Source organism: Medicago sativa, chromosome 7 (assembly GCF_051527215.1).
Source record: "Medicago sativa cultivar Bolivia chromosome 7, Bolivia_mono, whole genome shotgun sequence".
NCBI classification, from domain to species: domain Eukaryota; kingdom Viridiplantae; phylum Streptophyta; class Magnoliopsida; order Fabales; family Fabaceae; genus Medicago; species Medicago sativa.
Genome location: NC_140755.1, coordinates 19,134,450 through 19,154,945, shown reverse-complemented (window position 1 = coordinate 19,154,945; position 20,496 = coordinate 19,134,450). Strand labels below are relative to the sequence as shown.

The window sequence follows — 20,496 nt, the reverse complement described above, 5'->3', positions numbered from 1 at the left end:
ATCGCAACTTTTGGATACTTAGGGGGCCAAAAGTGTAATTAAGCCTTCAAAATATAATTGTAAACAATAATCAAAATTGAAGATCAATAACAAAGGGATTAAGTTGGATAAATTTTTCTTCTAAATCGATCTAAATCAATCCGCGATCTAAATCAATCCGCATATACTTTTATTCGTCTACGAAAATTTGGATGAGGAGTGTGAAAATCGTCAACACAAAACCTTTCATCTTCTCTCTATAGCTGGTTGATATTTTCTTTTTCCACCGGTTTTCTTCAAAAGAGATAATCATATTTGAATCACATTCTAGTTTTATAATGTGGATATCTCTTTTTAATTAAGATTCAAACTTTGATTAATCACGTTATGATCTATTAATTTCAATTGGTGGTTAGTTTGTTCCCCAACTTAATTGATAATTTGTTCCCCAACTTAATTGATAGTTAATTTGGACTATTCATAAGCACTAAGTGTCAGGATTAACAATTAGCAATGTGAATATTTGTTAATAAGTTAGACATTAAAGTCATCTCCTAGTCAGCAAGCCAAGCTAATTTTTTTTGAGAACCATATAATAATATAAGGCACAAGAACTTTTTTCAATAGTTGTGAATGATGAAGTTGAGGTGATGATATAGTGCGAAATAAGAAACATTAGAATGGAATATTTAGTGTTCGATGACATGCAAATTAAAAACGTAGTACACTACATTGTCTTTAGGGTTAAATATGTTTTTGGTCCCTATAAATATGTCAACTTTTCGTTTTAGTCCCTCTAAAATTTTCCTTCAACTTTTAGTCCCTATAAAATTTTCAATCTTCACTTTTGGTCCCTCTTTTAAAGTAAACTCATATGTAGAATTCATATTATTTAATAAAATTTTCCAGAAAAATTCAAAATATTATAAGAATCACTCCAAAAAAAATTCAGAATTTTTTAACAAAACATGAATTTAATATGAATTTTTATATGTTTTGAGGTTAAAAATTCATATTTAATTTTTGTTTTGTTAAAAAATTCTAATTTTTTTTAGGAAATTTTTTTAGAATATTTTACACATTTCTGCACAATTTCATTAAAAAATACAAAAATTAAATTAAAAATGAGGACCAAAAGTAGTGATTGAAAATTTTACAGGGACTAAAAGTTGAAGAAAAATTTTAGAGGGACTAAAACGAAAATTTGACATATTTATAGGGACCAAAAACATATTTAACCCTTGTCTTTATGCATATATTTAGTTATGAATACTATAAAGTAATACTTGTAATATACATCTACCTCCTGCAATATTCTTACATTGTTAATTTGTACTTTCGATCTAAACAGCGGCAAGCGTGACCTGCAGTTCAGTCATGAATGTACTGAACGATTCTAGTTACACCAGAGTGGTGGCAGCATCCTTATATTTATATATCTACCATGTTTTTTTTATTGAAGAATATATATATATATATATATATATATATATATATATATATATATATATATTCACATATTATTATTACTTGTTTAAGTTATGTTTTTTTAAGGGTCTTGTTAACGAGTGCTTCTGGGGCACTCTTTAAGCATTCTAAAAGGAGAAATTATTCCATAAAAAAGGTCAATATTTCAATTTTCAATGCATTGATTATAAAAAATTTCAAAAAAAGCTACCTTTTAAAGATCTTAAAGAGTACCCCGGGGGCACTCGTTAACATTTCCCTTTTTTTAAACGGTTTAGATAGGTTTTCTTAATATGGTTTGGATAATTAATTGAAAATATGTGGTTTAGTTCATGAATTGTGTTTTGGTATTTTATGGTTTAATGTAGTTAAATTTATACATATTGTTAAGTTAACCGTATTTTTACATACCTCTTAACTACACAAACAAGTGTCGTAAGAACACTTGTACGTTATCATTTTGATTTCTCTATGTTTTAAATCAATGGATCATGCTAACTTGTTTACTCAAGGACACAAGTTAAGGAATTTAAAAAAAAAAGAAAAAAAAGAATGTTAATGAGTATAATTGGAGCATTGGTTAAAGTACTTAAATAAGTAAGTTTGCATTAAAAAGTGATCTAATTATTGCTATTACAAAAGTAAAAAAACTTATATTTCTAAGACAATTTCTATTAATGGTTCCTTAACCAATACCCTTTCATTAGCAAAACCAAAAAAGAAAATATGAAATAGATTTTATATTACAAATATAAATGTTTAAACTTTACCACATTAAATACACATTTTTTTAAAATAAACTTCTATCTTTAACTTCTTAACTCACGTTCTTAAAACCCAAGTTAACATTTCCTTAAACCAATATGTAATTTAAATTGCACAAAAATTGAGAGAAAGGGTTTTAACATTTGGCACTATAAATTATTAACTTGGCATTTAGATATTGTGCTTTCACTGCTTTAGTGTTGGTCCCTCCTTATTAAGGGGCGCCTACCCTATAGTGACATTAAAAAAATGGAAGAGTCATCTAGTCAAATATTAAAACAAAGATATAAGAAATAAAAAAGAAATTGAAGAATATTCTTGAAACGATGAAAAGAAGCTTTACTTGCATTTGAAAAGAAACATGCAATGCAAAGTGGTAAGACAAAAGAAGGAATTTATAGAAAGTTGGCCCCCTTTTCACCCTGGAAATGTGTAATGAACAACCCAATATTCCACGACCTAAAACAAATGGGATTAATTGAGGAGACCATATAGGTAGCTACATTTGATTCACAGAAGACTAGTCCCTGTCACAGAATTGAAAAAAATAAAGTATGTTTGTCTTTGTATTGCCACTGTTTGGCTCCTGCACACATGAGAGAAAAGAGAATGGCACAGAATATTGTACCATAGTTTACAGCTTTTTTTTTTTTCAAAAGAAAAAAAAAAAACAATGATAACATAGTATCTGCTAAATATTCAAAAATAATTTATATAATTATTTTCTTGTAGCACTTTCCAATATTATGATGTGAATCATAGTCACTCTTGTAGGGCAAAGGCTACGGTGGGAGACCACTTTAGGTCTCCTACCGTAGGAGACTTGAATATTTTTTTTTTGTGTGTTTGCAAAATAGATGTGAACCATTTGATGTATTTAAAAGTATTTTAATGGCTGAGATTTGATTTTATTGTTACCTCCTAAGATTCTAATTTTTTAACATGTATATTGATTTAAAAGATACAATTGATTTTTAAATCACAATTAACAAAGGGTATTTTTGGCATTGTAGAAAAAATGACTAGTAAATTCCAGAACCAATATATCTTCTCTCTAACAAACACAAGTTCATACACGTTTTGGTTCTGTACACGTTTTGGTTTCGAAAGCAATAGAAGTTCAAAGAACATGAACATGAAGATTGCTTTCTGAAATCAACATTCATACGGTCGTCGGCAAAATGCAGAATACGTTAACGTCGGCGGGGACGGCGGCTCCGACAAATATCTTAAAAACAATAACTGTCATTTGCTTGTGGATTTGCGAAATAAGTATGTGCTTTCTCCTTGACTTTCAAATCCGATCAAAACTACGTAAAAATTGTTGAATTTCATTGTGTAGTGTGCGAGATTCAGTTGGATCGGTTTACGGGTTGAAAAACCCGTTTTGCAGACGACGGGCGAAGAAGAAGACAATTAAAAAAAAAGGCGAAAAAAAAATAACAAATTTTGGGAAAAAGAAACAAAATCTAGAACCAGAGACCAATCCAATAGCACATGGCACAAAACAGGCAACATATATACCCAACTGCACCACACATACACATCCACATTTTTTTGGATTTTGATTGTATTTAATTGTTGTTACCAGTTTTGAATAGTAATCAAATAATCAATAATTTAATTCATTTTATTATGGATTTTTATATATAGCAAATCTTAGATAGAGACAAGCCTAAATAAAATTTATATAAAGATAAAATTTTTATCTTAAATAAATCTTAGATAAAGATAAAATTTTAAAGAGAAACGATATTAAATTTTTTGACTATATTATTTTCTTTTAAATTTTATCTTTTATGTGTGTGTCCGATTTTTTTGATTTGGAGTTGTTTCCAACTAATAATTTCTCTTCAATAAAATAAATTCAATCGTTGAATAAGACCTAAGTGGGAATCCAACGGTGACTATATTTTTGATTTGGAGTTGAATTCGACCGTTGACTATATTGTTGGTTCATTCTTAGTTCAATTAGGTCATATGCAACGGTGGGAATGATTTTGTTTGATACTGCTTGTCGTTTGGGTTAGTTTGTGAAGGGATTGTTTGATAATCTTACTAAGACTAACTTCCGTTCTACGAGAACCATCTTCGGAACTTAGATTCTTATCTTTGATAATCTTACTAAGTCTCTTTTTCGTTCTATGAGAATCTTCTTAAGGATCAAAATTCTTATTTATGACAATCTTAGTTAGGCTAACTTCCGTTCTGTGAGAATCTTCTTAACAACTTAGATTCTTATCTATGATAGTCTTACTAAGACTAACTTTCGTTATGTGAGAATCTTCTTAAGAATTTAGATTCTTATCGTTGATAATATTACTAAAACTAACTTCCATTCTATGAGAATATTAGTAATACTTACTTTAGTTATGGGATAATCTTTGAAAGACTGATTAACCATTCTATGAGATTCTTAGTAATACTTACTTCAGGTATACGAGAATCTTTGAAAGCCGACTATTCATTATATGAGAATGTTAGCAATACTTACTTCAGTTGTACGAGAATCTCTGAAAGACCGATTATCCATTCTATAAGAATCTTAACAATACTTGCTTTAGTTAAATGAGAATCTCTGAAAGACTGACAATCTAGCTAAGACTAACTTTCTTACCTATGATAATCTGATGAAGATGTTTTTTATCAAACAAGATAAGTATTTATGTATCGTCTCCACAAGGAATAGTGCGTTATCATGGACATTTCAACATCAATTATCATTCAAAGTATTAAGAGTACTTGTTTGTTTGTATTGTAATTAGCTAAACTAAATTGCAAAAAGTAAAAGATGAGATTAATAAGGATTGAAACTTGTTAGGAGTAGAGTTCCTTAACCAAGCGTCACACATAACCTAACGATCCATACGAATTCTAGCTTTACTAACAATATTATCACAATCAATTCTAAACTATCCTTCGTGTCCAAAGTGATATAATTAACTCTAAGGTATCGTTTAAACATTCGTGTCCAAATCCTTTAAACGATAACAAAGTCGATCGGATAACTTAATCGACCGTGTCCAGCCTGATTAAGTATCTGAAAGCATTAAACTCTTGATTATGGTGATTATTAAAGATTAACAAACTTGTCAAGAATGATATAACCTAAGATAGATTGCTACTCTAGCTCTAGATTCAAGAGTTCGTGTCCAAATCATCTTGAATCTCATTGAAAGCATTAACACAAGAATAACAACAATATTGAATATAAATTGCTAGAACCATAACTTGCAAGATCAAAAGATTACATGTTTACAAGTATCAAGTACCTCTCATCCCAACAAAGGGTATTTAGCTACACATCATCATGGAAGCCTTGCAAGGATGGATTGAAAAGGAAGGATCCATTACACCTTGTGAAAAGGAAGGAAAGATCCAACTTCCAAAATCACTCTCACTCTATATGATCTACCCTATTTCTCTCTATAAAATATCTAAAACTAAAACCTAAGAGAAAAGGAATATCTAAGATAATCCCAACATAATATCTTCAAGGAATAGCAAGTGGGCATTTAATAGCCTCTGTTCTGCTTGAGCTCGCAGCTGCGAGCAGCATCACTCGCAAATGCGAGTGATTCTTCTAGTCCAATGAGATGCTGCCACGTCATAAATGAGGAGGTCAAACCGCCCTAACTCGCAGTTGCGAGTAAGGGAGCTCGCAGTTGCAAGTTGCTCGCATTGGCACTCGCAGTTGCGAGTTGAGTGCGAGCTGCTATGCCTCCTGGATCAGCTTCTGCCCAAATAGTACTTTTTCATGATTTTTGGTCTTTGATCAGTGTCTTGGGGTAAATTCCTGCATAAAAGGATAGAGTAAGATATATAAAGCGTAATAAGGCATTTAACACTTATTTATCGGCTTTTCCTTCAATAACTTGTAAAACAAGTAACAAAAAGTGCATGAAATATAACATGAAATTAACACTTCTTGAAACTTATCATAATCTTACTATGACTAACTTCTATTATGTGAGAATCTTCTTAAGACATTAGATTCTTATTTTTTATAATCTTACTAAGACTAACTTCCATTTTATACGAATCTTCCCAACAATTAAGATTCTTACCTATGACAATCTAACTAAGACTAAATTCCTTTCTATGAGAATCTTTCCAACAACTAAGATACTTACCTGTAACATTCTAACTAAGACTAATTTACTTACTATGAGAATCTTCCCAACAACTAAGATTCTTACCTGTGACAATCTAACTAAGACCAACTTCATTTCTTTGAGAATCTTCCCAACAACTAAAATTCTTACATATAACAATATAACTAAGACTAATTCCCTTTCTATGAGAATCTTCCCAACAACTAAGATTATTACCTGTAACAATCTAACTAAAACTAATTTTCTTTCTATAATTTTTTTTTTCAATTATATCTCTAATTAATACTATATTCATCACTCTCAATTCAATATATTATACTTTTCATTTATGATAAGAAGAAATTCTTAAGTAACAAAGTCTGAGTTGTTTTGTATTGTGAACACCACTGATTGTATATAAAGTGTTCAATCTCGAAGTATGTTTGTCCATCGACTGAAACGTACCCAACTGACAAATGGTATCAAACAAAATCATTCCAACTGTTGGATTTGGATATGGCCTAATTGATTTGATTCTCCTTATTATCTGATTCTCTTTATTTGTTAAATAAATTGCATAAAACAATACTCGGTCAGACTTTTAATATCACTAATTTAGTGGGTTTCATGGTCAATTTTCTATTAAATAACACCTGTGTTTTGCATATAAAATAAAAATTTATTCAATAAAAACACTAAATTAATTTTGATATTTTGAAAATAATCACGAGTTTTAAAAAAAATAGTTTATTGACTTTCTCAAATATGTATATAAAAATTTGTTTTCGCATACATAAGAAAATAACAATGTAATTAATGTTGATAATTTTCATTAAAAACATTATATGTAGAAGAAAACATTATATTGATGTTGATAATTTTCATTTAATGTTTTTAAATATTTGACGATATTAACAATGTAATTATTTTTTATATAATTACCACAATGTTACGCGACCCGTGCGGAAGCACGATCTATTACTAGTTTTAGAGTAAATTACACTCTTCTCCGTTAAAAGAAACTTGAATTACACTCCCTTATCCTCTTATGTTAAAATACACACTCTCATTCTTTAAAAAGTAACATTTATATTCTCCTCCCCTATAAGATTATTGAATTGCAACCCCCTCCCTTAATAATCAAATATGCACTACAATTTAATCTATTTTAACATAAATAAATTTTTTTATGATATATATACTCATTTTGAACCATCATTTAAGAAAAATAAATTCATTTTTTTATAATTTAAATGTCAATGATAATTAAATTTAAATATTATGCTATTAATTTTATAATTTAAAAATAAAATAAAATTTTAAATAACCATACTTTATTGTCTTTAGTAATTTTTCATATATTTTAATTTAATTTTTGGTTTTTTCGTATTTTATAATAGGGTCTAAAACTATATGTTAATGAAACTATGAATAAAAAATAGCGAAAAATATGTATTCAAATTTTGATTATATTAAAATAGATCTGTAATGATATTTTTTTTAAGTGCGTTAGATTATTAGAAATAAAACAAATTATTTAGGATGTAAAATGTAGATTTTAACATAAGAAGAGATTGAAATGTAATTCAAGCTTATCTTAGGAGATGAGAGTGAAATATTTTTAACATATTTTTGAATAAGAGGGAAGGAGTGTGTATATTTTAACATAAGATGTGAGGGGAATGTAATCAAAACGTCTTAGATGAGAGTATAATTTACTTTAAATTTTTACTTAGGTTTGTGTCCACGTAATATTTTATATATATAGATAGAAACCCATATTAAAATGAATTAAATTAGGGGTTAATTGAGTTTTTAGTCCCTATAAATATTCACAGTTTTGTTTTTAGTCCCTACAGAATAAAATCACATTTTTTAGTCCCTGTGACATTTTTCTTAAGCATTTTAGGGACCAAAAATGTTGATGGAAATTTTTTACAGGGACTAAAATGCCGATGAAATTTTTTTATAGGGACTAAAAATGCTGATGGAAAATTTTATAGGGACTAAAAAGTGCGATTTTATTTTGTAGGGACTAAAAACAAAATTCTGAATATTTATAGGGACTAAAAACTTAATTAACCCATTAAATTATTGATTATGTGATCACTTCTGAAAACTAATAACAACAATTAAATAGTATCAAAATGGTGAAATTGTATATTTATGTGCGTGGTGCAGTTGGCAATATTTCTAGTTTGCCAAAATTCGGTTTTTTATTTTGCTATTTTTTTCTATACTCATCTTCTTCACCCGTCGTGTTCTAACCGGGTTGTTTCGACCCAGAATTCGATCCGACCGGATCTCGCTCAATTCTCAATGGAATTCAACCATTTTTACGTATTGTTGATCGGAATTGAAAGGTAAGGAGAAGGCATATACATAATTTGCAAATCCACAAGCCAATCGCAGTTATTTTTTTTTAAGGTTCTTGCAAATACAAACCTGTTAAAATCTTATTTTTCACGGAAGTTGTAACATTTCAAACAAATATTTCCTATGGTTTCGATTCAGCATTTGATAACAAGATTCCATATCAATTTGAGAAGTAATCATTCACACAAGAGAAATATCATTATCCCTCGCCGGAGCCGCCGACGCCGACGAATTTAGCCATTTACCGGCGCCGCAACACAGTAAATCAGACATCTATATGGATTTCCAAACCAGAAATCAATGCAATCAGCATGCAAATACATGTTTTGGTTTCCATGTCCTAATGAAAGTAAGGCGTGGCAATGGTTACACTATCACAGCCAATCGAACCTTTCTGTTGTGAATTCGGACAAAATCACACCAATGAATAACAAAGATGTGTGGAGCAAAGGAAGTGGTAATCAATAGATAAAGTGTCTCCAAGCAACAACAACAAAAACAGATCTAAATCTAAGTGTAGAGCAACACCACAAGCATAATCAAAGCAATAAAGATAAGCAATGAAAGAAAGGAACAAACACACCAAGATGGTAACCCAGTTCGGTCCAATATGACCTACTCTGGGGGAGAGAGCAGCCCTCCAATCCACTAAGATGAAAGTGATACAAATGGGTTACAAGAAATTAGCTTAAAAGCTCACAAAAGAACAAGACCTAATTTCTACCCATTTTCATGTCACCCACACTCACAATGAATCCTAAGAGAAAACACAAAAGGAAGCCTTTGATCCTTCCAATGGTGAAATCTCACTACCCAAGGTGTTTACAATGTTTCCCAACCCAAGAGATCCTCACTACAAAGACACTCAACCCTAAAGTCACCTCCTTTGTAATCCAAGTTTTTCTCTCTTCAAGCTCTCCTTCAAAATCTGCAAAGAAACACTTATATAGCAGTCTTCAGCTGTCAAAATCGTGTCACGTTTGTCCAAATCGTGACACGTTTGATACGTACGACCCAAGGTACGACCAACCTTATCCTGAAAACGTGCCCAACAAGCCGAAAATCGTGTCACGTTTTCCCAAAATCGTGCCACGATTATACACCAGCAAAACATGCTTTCGGCATAGCCAAAATCGTGACACGTTGATGAAATCGTGTCACGATTTCTCTGTTTCTCAAAACCACAAATTTGAAGCCAAAAACAACATTCTCCACCTTGACTTCTAATTTGGTGATGATGTCAGTTTAACCATCAACCACCATGCTGCTCTCTCCAAAAGGGAATTACTCTTCAACAAACTTGATCAAGTTCAAGCAATGCTTGAACCTTGATCTAGGCAATGACTTGGTAAAGACATCCGCCGGATTCTCTTCCGATGCCACTTTTTCCACCACAATCTCTTTTGATTCAATCATGTCTCTAACAAAGTGCAAGCGAATGTCAATGTGCTTTGTTGTAATATTCCGCACGTAAAATTTCCGTCGGTTATCAGTACCAGTTATTTTATCCTTTAGAATTTTTAAGAAAAGGGCAAAATGGTAATTACACATAAGACTTTCCGGACTAAATCATATTATTTCACTGGACTACGGGTGAGGTAATATTCCGCTTAAATTTCTTTTATGGCATTTGGTCGGATAAACTAAGTTAAAGATTAATGTAGAAAAGGGCAAAATTGTCATTTCCCTTAAGATTAATGTAGACAAAAGTATGAATTTTCTACACTTTTCTACAACCTTCTTTCACCCAAACTAAATGAGATTTTTCTCCTTTCTTTCTCTCTATCTCACGAGCTCCCCTCCCTTGTCTAATCTCTCTCAAAATTCACCAAATCCTTGCCAAAGCTTTCCTATAATTGTTCCATCATGATAATTGATTAATTTGAAGTGGGAATCATGCTTTGAACTTGGCCGAATTCACTCCTTCCTCTTGGATTTTTTTGAATGTTTTTTTTTGAGATTTGAGGGAAAGCATGCTTATGTTGCTGAAATGGTTGTGGTTAGCTTTGACTTTAGGGACTGTATTTGAGGAAAGGAGGTAGAACTCAAGTTAGGGTTTTGCACAACTTGGAATTGAAGATGTAGGAGATATAAGAAGTGATTAATTGGTGACTATACTGATTTAATAAGTTAATTTATAGCTTAAAGTTGTTTATGTTGCAAAAGTATTTATTAGGGATTACATGATTAAAGTTGCTGCAAGAAGTGAGCTTGAGATATAGCTTGTGACTGTGAATGATTATGTATATTGGACTGTTAGGAGCATCAGAAATTGTTGCTGTGCTGTTTGGGATGGAAAGCTAGAAGCCATAAGCTGTTTGGGCAAGATTAGAAATTATTATGATTGTTGTTCGGACAGGTTCTGTTTTTGGGTCATACCTTTTACTGTGATGATCAGGAGTGAGTAATTATGGAATATTTGGATTCTAAGTTTAATTCCCTTCAAATCGGATATAAATTTCATGTGATTCCGATTAGTAATGAACTCGGAAAGTGCGTTTGAAGTTGGATAATTCTGCTGGAAAAAGGCTTACGGGTTTTGTCATGATTTTTGCGAAATGAGCTAAATTGTGGATTTAGACTAGTTAGAAAGGTGCAGAATTGAACGCCTATGATTATAAGAGTTTTGATCGAAGTTTTGGATGAATTCGGAACACGCAGAAGCCATAAGTTACAGTTAAGCTGTTTGGAGAAAAGTGCTTACGGAGTACATCATGAGCTGAATTGGGACTCGAGCAGCGTGGATAACTCGGAAAAATGCCAAGATTGGATAGTTGATACTTTGCTTGCTACTACGGAAGCAGTTGGAGAGAAAATGTGGTTGATTCGACATAGCTGTGAGTTGATAACGATCATTCCCGCTTATTTTAATTATTATTATTATTATTATTATTATTATTATTATTATTATTATTATTATTATTATTATTATTATTATTATTATTATTATTGGTATTTTGATTATTTTCTATGTCATTATTTACTAAAATGGGGAAACACAACCTTTTAATATCTTCCTCGTCATCGTTATATAAGTTCATGGATTGGATTTGGATTTGAATTTGAATTTGGATTTTACTTGTGATTTATAAAGTAGAGAAATTGAAACGGAGAATTTGATTATATGTATTTTTGTAGTTGTTTTGATATGTTGTGAAACGTGGTTTTGAAATATGCGTTTACGAAAGGTTTGATATTAATTTGTACGCTGAATTGGATTTGAATTTGGATTTACTTATGTTTATAAGTAGTAGACTTTCGATTGAGTACTGATGATACATATTTTGAAATAAGTTGCGCTATGTTGTGAAATATGGTTTTAGCATTGTGTTTTAAGAATGGTGTTTTGAAAATTATGGTTATAATGACGACGACCTAGGTGCACCTAGTAGTGATTTCAATTAGGTAGAATTACCCCATTAGATGGAGCCGCCCCTATGGAAAGGCCACCATTAGGAGGAGAGGGCTATCAATGAGAGGTAAACTCCCTAATTGAAAATGTTTTACATTTTGTTTTGAGTCGAGAGAAAAGAGCTATCCGTTAGATGGAGCCGCCCCTATGGATAGGCCACCATTAGGAGGAGAGGGCTATCAACGAGATGGAGCTAGTTCTCGATTCACCCATTTGATTATTTTCACTAAATTGAGTTTATTATACTTTAAAAACATTTTTGTTTTGAGTAGAGAGAAAAGAGCTATCCGTTAGATGGAGCCGCCCCTATGGAAAGGCCACCATTAGGAGGAGAGGGCTATCAACGAGATGGAGCTAGTTCTCGATTCACCCATTTTGTTTATTTTCACTAAATGAAGTTTTCTATATTTTCTTTAAAGGTTATTTATCAAGATTTTCGGCAATATCTTTTAGAGGCTCTTATTATGATTTTCGGCAATATATTTTTAAAGGCTTTTATTTTGATTTTCGGCAATTTATTTTAAAAGGCTTGTAATGTTATCTTCATGTCTTTACAATGTTGGATTTTTCGTTGAAGTTACCTATTTGATTGGAAGTATATACAATGTGTGGATTTTCATGCGTATAAAGGTTTGCGGATTATTAGAATTTTAAACGGTTACTATTTTTTGTAATTGACAATAGATTTGATAAAGTAAATAATCGTGCCATGTGTGTTTCCCTTCTAGTTGGTGGTGGTTGTTGTCTCTCACTAAGTCCTTGTGGCTTACTCTTTCATTTTTTATTCTTTTTTCAGATTTTCAAGCAGCTAAGTATAAAGATGATAGTAGACTTGAAGTTCATCTGTGTCACTCTTGGTGGTAGGTTTCCTTGATGAATGTCTCTTTTGCTTATGTATATGTTGAATCAGAGTATCTGCAGCTATTTGGAGTTTAAGAATGTTTTATTCTGAGATGTACAAAGATGTAAATATGTCATTTGAAACTCTGGATGAGAATACAGGTTCGTAAACAGGATTAAAATCTTGGCAAATGTTCAAAATACAGAGGATACTCTGTCGAATTTTCAGTGGATATCAATTTATAAATTGTAAATTATAGTTGTCAAGTGTCGTCAATAGGCTTGCCGGACTAGGATGTTCTAGTTCGTGCGCCGGTCACGATTGTGAATTTTGGGTCGTGACAAAGTTGGTATCAGAGCTCCGGTTGTAGGTCCTAATAGCTGCAGACATAGAGTAGTAATAGATTTTGCTAATGAATTGTGAACCGCGGCACAATTTATTTGCAAAAAGCTATTAGCACTCTATGGTAGTGTAACTTGTTGTCCAATCCTGTGATTTCTTTTGGTCTTTGATTGGTCTCACTTTTTTATCATCTTGTCATATATTCGGTCAATTTTATTTCATTTGGTGTTTCCAAGATCTCCACTAGAAGGGAAATTGGTTCCTTGCGAATTTAATGCCGAACCGTAAAACCTTAGTCAAATAGGTCGTCATTCAGGATGTTCTCATGGTTGACTTAAAGAAAATGATAAAGGACGTAGCATTTATGTTGACAAACATGATTGAGTTGTAGGAGTAATTAATGTCGAGGTTCCTAGAGAAATATGAAGAAATCCGATGATGATAGAGATTATTGTTGGCTTACAAGGAATACAATGGCTTGTGTAACAAATTGTTGGACAATAACAACATGGTAATCAAGCGCAGAGAAATGTTTTCGACCCACAAGAAGTTAGTCATGGTTAGTAGCAGTCGATAAACCATCTAGAGAGATCAATGTGGATATAGAAAAGTTCATGAAACTTAAACCTTTACCTTTTATATGTCTACTTTGTGTGTGGATATAATGATTTATTGACGGTCAAGATAGGTTATGAATGAAATTATGATGCTCTCATTTAAAGGTGGATATAAGGATGTGGGAGTTGACATAATATAAGTTGGAAGGTATGGTATATGACTAGTTTGATATATTTACACGTGGAAAACAAGTAGGATAACCTCTGTTGGGATGAAGTGAGACATCTCAAGTGTTTATGATTCGTTTTCTTTTAGAAAGTGTTGGAGATGAATTTCCTCAAGAGTGTGAAAGATCGGACTAAACTGAGTTCATGCTAGTTTTAAAGTACAAAACCCGTCTTATTGAGCTTTCAATGAACGCTCCCCACCCTATCATAGTAGAGATGCGTGTCAAGTGGTTCGTTATAAAATTAAGGAAATGCTTAATTGGATTCGTGGTTAGATCTAATTGTGCTACTTTGCGGAGGTTTAAAGCTTAACACTTCAGATTAGGCAACAAAAGCTTAGGGGATGTAGTAGACAAATATTTGCAAGAAATGAGTTGAATGATTATACATAGATTTTTCTTAGCATGATGGTGAAGTTATATTTGGTTATTAGGAACAATAAATATAAATAACCTAAATAGATAGTTCTAGTTGACAAATTTTTGACACAACACAAAGTGTTGAGTAGATCATGGGGCATGTAGGTAATTTACTTTTCCTTATAGTACAAATTTATAGGATTTTGAGTATGAATTGGTTGTCTGTCTAGTAAGCCACCTTACCCTATTATGACTAAGTAGTGAAAGTTGAGATGAGATATCGGGTAATCACTTTTATCCTTTTGAGGAAAATCTGGTTAGGTACCATATTATTTAACCTCAAGTTTAGGTTCTAACAAGATATTGAAGAGAGGTTGTCAAGGATAATTGGTTTTGATTAGGGACATACAAGTGAGTGAAGAAGAATTATTAAGTCCCAAAAACATTTGGGTTTCTTGATATTGTCCTGAAGAACTTCTTGAATTGTCACCTTATATCGAGATTTGATTCTCTATAAACTTGGTTCCTACCACTCAACCCACTTCCATACCTCTTTATCGAATTACCTAGAATAACTTACGTTGTTAAGGGACTGACCACAAGACCTTCTCAAGAAGAGATTTATTGACCTAAGTCCATTTCCTTGAGGATTAATGGTATTGATTATAAGTAAGGAAGATAGATATGAGTGATTGTGTGTTGTTTATAGACAAGTGAATAAGGTGATAGTTAGGAATACATATTATTTACCATGCGTTTATTAGTTGTTTGACCAACTTCAAGAAGCTTAGTGTTTTTCAATATTTATTGAAGTAGGGGTGTCGCTAGTTGGATATTAAGAGTAAACATGTATCAAAGACAACTTTTCGCACATGCTACTAGCATTGTAAAATTTTGGTTATACCTTTAAGGCTTACTAATGCTCCAACGTCTTTTTATGGATTTGATGAATCGGATTTTTTTTTCAACCTTTCTTAGACTGATGGGTGATATTGTTTAGTGATGACATTCTTGTGTATTTCAAGAGTAAACAAAGGCATTATCTATATGAAAAGATTTTCTTAGATTTATAACAACCAAAAAGGACTTGGTATAACTTAAATTTAGGAAAAATAAGGTGGATGGAATTCTCTTAAATACTTTGATTGCAAAGACTTGTATTACCTTGGAAAGTCAAGTGTTGTTGTAAATGTTTTGACTAGGAAATAGATGGGTAGTCTTACTCATTTAGACAAAATGAAGGGACCTATAATTAAAAGGCTACAAAAAAAAAACTTGTTGGAAAGGGGGATTCAATTTTAGCTTGATCATTCAATGGCATTATCGGTCATGTGTAAATTTGTTCCACTGTAATTTACAGTACCAGGGAGACTCGGTTAAGATTTAGACTAGGTAAAAATTGATAGGACCTTGGAGGAATGAAGCGTACGAAGAAGGAAAGGCATGATGTAAAGTTTATAATGAATTTCTCTTAAGGAAGTGTTCAACGCCAATGGTGGCTCGTACCTGTGCAGTTTAAATTAGTCAGTCAAAAAGAATCAGTTAGTAACAATATATGTTTGAGTCTAAAAGTGAAAGTATGGGAGAATTATTTGTGCTTATTAGCAAGTAAATTCCTAAATTTCGAGGACGAAATTTCTTTAAGGGGGGTAGAATGTAATATTCCGCACGTAAAATTTCCGTCGGTTATCAGTACCAGTTATTTTATCCTTTAGAATTTTTAAGAAAAGGGCAAAATGGTAATTACACATAAGACTTTCCGGACTAAATCATATTATTTCACTGGACTACGGGTGAGGTAATATTCCGCTTAAATTTCTTTTATGGCATTTGGTCGGATAAACTAAGTTAAAGATTAATGTAGAAAAGGGCAAAATTGTCATTTCCCTTAAGATTAATGTAGACAAAAGTATGAATTTTCTACACTTTTCTACAACCTTCTTTCACCCAAACTAAATGAGATTTTTCTCCTTTCTTTCTCTCTATCTCACGAGCTCCCCTCCCTTGTCCAATCTCTCTCAAAATTCACCAAATCCTTGCCAAAGCTTTCCTATAATTGTTCCATCATGATAATTGATTAATTTGAAGTGGGAATCATGCTTTGAACTTGGCCGAATTCACTCCTTCCTCTTGGATTTTTTTGAATGTTTTTTTTTGAGATTTGAGGGAAAGCATGCTTATGTTGCTGAAATGGTTGTGGTTAGCTTTGACTTTAGGGACTGTATTTGAGGAAAGGAGGTAGAACTCAAGTTAGGGTTTTGCACAACTTGGAATTGAAGATGTAGGAGATATAAGAAGTGATTAATTGGTGACTATACTGATTTAATAAGTTAATTTATAGCTTAAAGTTGTTTATGTTGCAAAAGTATTTATTAGGGATTACATGATTAAAGTTGCTGCAAGAAGTGAGCTTGAGATATAGCTTGTGACTGTGAATGATTATGTATATTGGACTGTTAGGAGCATCAGAAATTGTTGCTGTGCTGTTTGGGATGGAAAGCTAGAAGCCATAAGCTGTTTGGGCAAGATTAGAAATTATTATGATTGTTGTTCGGACAGGTTCTGTTTTTGGGTCATACCTTTTACTGTGATGATCAGGAGTGAGTAATTATGGAATATTTGGATTCTAAGTTTAATTCCCTTCAAATCGGATATAAATTTCATGTGATTCCGATTAGTAATGAACTCGGAAAGTGCGTTTGAAGTTGGATAATTCTGCTGGAAAAAGGCTTACGGGTTTTGTCATGATTTTTGCGAAATGAGCTAAATTGTGGATTTAGACTAGTTAGAAAGGTGCAGAATTGAACGCCTATGATTATAAGAGTTTTGATCGAAGTTTTGGATGAATTCGGAACACGCAGAAGCCATAAGTTACAGTTAAGCTGTTTGGAGAAAAGTGCTTACGGAGTACATCATGAGCTGAATTGGGACTCGAGCAGCGTGGATAACTCGGAAAAATGCCAAGATTGGATAGTTGATACTTTGCTTGCTACTACGGAAGCAGTTGGAGAGAAAATGTGGTTGATTCGACATAGCTGTGAGTTGATAACGATCATTCCCGCTTATTTTAATTATTATTATTATTATTATTATTATTATTATTATTATTATTATTATTATTATTATTATTGGTATTTTGATTATTTTCTATGTCATTATTTACTAAAATGGGGAAACACAACCTTTTAATATCTTCCTCGTCATCGTTATATAAGTTCATGGATTGGATTTGGATTCGGATTTGGATTTGAATTTGAATTTGGATTTTACTTGTGATTTATAAAGTAGAGAAATTGAAACGGAGAATTTGATTATATGTATTTTTGTAGTTGTTTTGATATGTTGTGAAACGTGGTTTTGAAATATGCGTTTACGAAAGGTTTGATATTAATTTGTACGCTGAATTGGATTTGAATTTGGATTTACTTATGTTTATAAGTAGTAGACTTTCGATTGAGTACTGATGATACATATTTTGAAATAAGTTGCGCTATGTTGTGAAATATGGTTTTAGCATTGTGTTTTAAGAATGGTGTTTTGAAAATTATGGTTATAATGACGACGACCTAGGTGCACCTAGTAGTGATTTCAATTAGGTAGAATTACCCCATTAGATGGAGCCGCCCCTATGGAAAGGCCACCATTAGGAGGAGAGGGCTATCAATGAGAGGTAAACTCCCTAATTGAAAATGTTTTACATTTTGTTTTGAGTCGAGAGAAAAGAGCTATCCGTTAGATGGAGCCGCCCCTATGGATAGGCCACCATTAGGAGGAGAGGGCTATCAACGAGATGGAGCTAGTTCTCGATTCACCCATTTGATTATTTTCACTAAATTGAGTTTATTATACTTTAAAAACATTTTTGTTTTGAGTCGAGAGAAAAGAGCTATCCGTTAGATGGAGCCGCCCCTATGGAAAGGCCACCATTAGGAGGAGAGGGCTATCAACGAGATGGAGCTAGTTCTCGATTCACCCATTTTGTTTATTTTCACTAAATGAAGTTTTCTATATTTTCTTTAAAGGTTATTTATCAAGATTTTCGGCAATATCTTTTAGAGGCTCTTATTATGATTTTCGGCAATATATTTTTAAAGGCTTTTATTTTGATTTTCGGCAATTTATTTTAAAAGGCTTGTAATGTTATCTTCATGTCTTTACAATGTTGGATTTTTCGTTGAAGTTACCTATTTGATTGGAAGTATATACAATGTGTGGATTTTCATGCGTATAAAGGTTTGCGGATTATTAGAATTTTAAACGGTTACTATTTTTTGTAATTGACAATAGATTTGATAAAGTAAATAATCGTGCCATGTGTGTTTCCCTTCTAGTTGGTGGTGGTTGTTGTCTCTCACTAAGTCCTTGTGGCTTACTCTTTCATTTTTTATTCTTTTTTCAGATTTTCAAGCAGCTAAGTATAAAGATGATAGTAGACTTGAAGTTCATCTGTGTCACTCTTGGTGGTAGGTTTCCTTGATGAATGTCTCTTTTGCTTATGTATATGTTGAATCAGAGTATCTGCAGCTATTTGGAGTTTAAGAATGTTTTATTCTGAGATGTACAAAGATGTAAATATGTCATTTGAAACTCTGGATGAGAATACAGGTTCGTAAACAGGATTAAAATCTTGGCAAATGTTCAAAATACAGAGGATACTCTGTCGAATTTTCAGTGGATATCAATTTATAAATTGTAAATTATAGTTGTCAAGTGTCGTCAATAGGCTTGCCGGACTAGGATGTTCTAGTTCGTGCGCCGGTCACGATTGTGAATTTTGGGTCGTGACATTTGTCCTCTCATGATACACTTGATGATTCGCCAAGTGAATGGCGCTTTGGCTATCACAATGTATCTTCACACATTCTTGAGTAATTCCTAACTCACCAATCATCCCTTTCAACCATATGGCCTCTTTCACCCCTTCAACAAGGGCAATGTACTCCGCTTGAGTGGTAGATAATGCCACCACGGATTGTTGATTTGCCTTCCAACTAATAGCCGTGCCAAAAAGAGTAAACACAAAACCCGATAGAGATTTTCTTGTGTCCACATTGCCCGCATAGTCCGCATCAACATACCCCTCCAAAGCATCTTCATCTTGAGCTGCTCTTGTGTATTTCAAACCGCACCTTAAAGACCCGTTTAAATACCTCAACACCCACTTCAAAGCTTGCCAATGCACAATACCCGGATTTGCCATAAACCGACTCACAATGCTAACCGCATAAGCTAAGTCCGGCCTACTACAAACCATTCCATACATGATGCTTCCAACCCCACTTGCATAGGGAGTACTTTCCATCGCTTGCTTCTCATCCTCGGATTGAGGACATTGTTTTATGGACAACTTTGTGTGGTGACCCAAGGGAGTGCTCACGGTTTTAGAGTTTGTCATTCTAAAACGCTCCACCACCTTCTTCAAATAACTAAGTTGAGATAAGAAAAGTTCACCTTTGTCACGATTCCTCAAGATATCAATTCCAAGAACTCTCTTTGCCGGACCAAGATCTTTCATCTCAAATTCACCATTTAACTTTTCTTTGAGCTTCACAATCTCATCCTTGCTAGAGCTTGCCATCAAGATATCATCCACATATAGAAGAAGGTAGAGAATGACTTTCTCACCCCTCTTCAACATGTACACACAAGAATCATACCCGCTTCTCACAAAGCCGGTCTTCAAAAGAAATTCATCAAACCGACGATACCATTGCCTTGGGCTTTGCTTCAACCCATACAAAGATTTCTTCAAAAGACATACCTTAGACTTATCCTCCACAAAACCTTCCGGTTGCTCCATGTAGATTGTCTCTTCAAGGTCACCATGTAAGAAAGCGGTCTTTACATCCATTTGTTCCAACTCAAGATTGAATTGATTCACAATAGCCATAAGTATCCTTATGGAACAATGTTTCACCACCGGTGAGAAGATCTCATTGTAGTCGATCCCCTCCACTTGAGTAAAACCCTTGGCCACAAGTCTTGCTTTGTACCTAGGACCTTCAACTCCCGAAATACCTTCCTTTTTCTTGAAGATCCACTTGCATCCAACTACCCTTTGGTGTTTAGGTAGCTT

At 32.8% G+C, this 20,496-nt stretch overlaps 1 protein-coding gene across 2 annotated transcripts; it reads left to right on the top strand.

The window, feature by feature from the left end:
* Window positions 1-10,499: 10,499 nt before the first annotated feature.
* Window positions 10,500-19,117, top strand: LOC146904820 (uncharacterized). 2 transcript variants are annotated; one of them, XR_015019888.1, is made up of 4 exons: window positions 10,500-11,518; window positions 12,890-12,953; window positions 16,625-17,457; window positions 18,820-19,117. XR_015019888.1 is itself a non-coding variant. In XM_085727851.1 (4 exons), the coding sequence occupies exons 1-3, from the start codon at window positions 11,293-11,295 to the stop codon at window positions 17,026-17,028; spliced, it is 438 nt and encodes a 145-aa protein (XP_085583977.1). In that variant the 5' UTR covers window positions 10,500-11,292; the 3' UTR covers window positions 17,029-17,457; window positions 18,820-19,117. The 2 variants fall into 2 exon arrangements, 1 of the variants encoding a protein (XP_085583977.1); XM_085727851.1 differs by having other exon boundaries at window positions 16,881-17,457.
* Window positions 19,118-20,496: the final 1,379 nt, after the last annotated feature.

Coding starts and splice junctions, on each gene's coding strand:
- LOC146904820 (XM_085727851.1), top strand. CDS start 11,293: ATGATTATAAGAGTTTTGATCGAAGTTTTGGATGAATTCGGAACACGC. Junction 11,519..12,889: donor GTGGTTGATTCGACATAGCT/GTGAGTTGATAA, acceptor TTCTTTTTTCAG/ATTTTCAAGCAGCTAAGTAT. Junction 12,954..16,880: donor CATCTGTGTCACTCTTGGTG/GTAGGTTTCCTT, acceptor TTGGACTGTTAG/GAGCATCAGAAATTGTTGCT.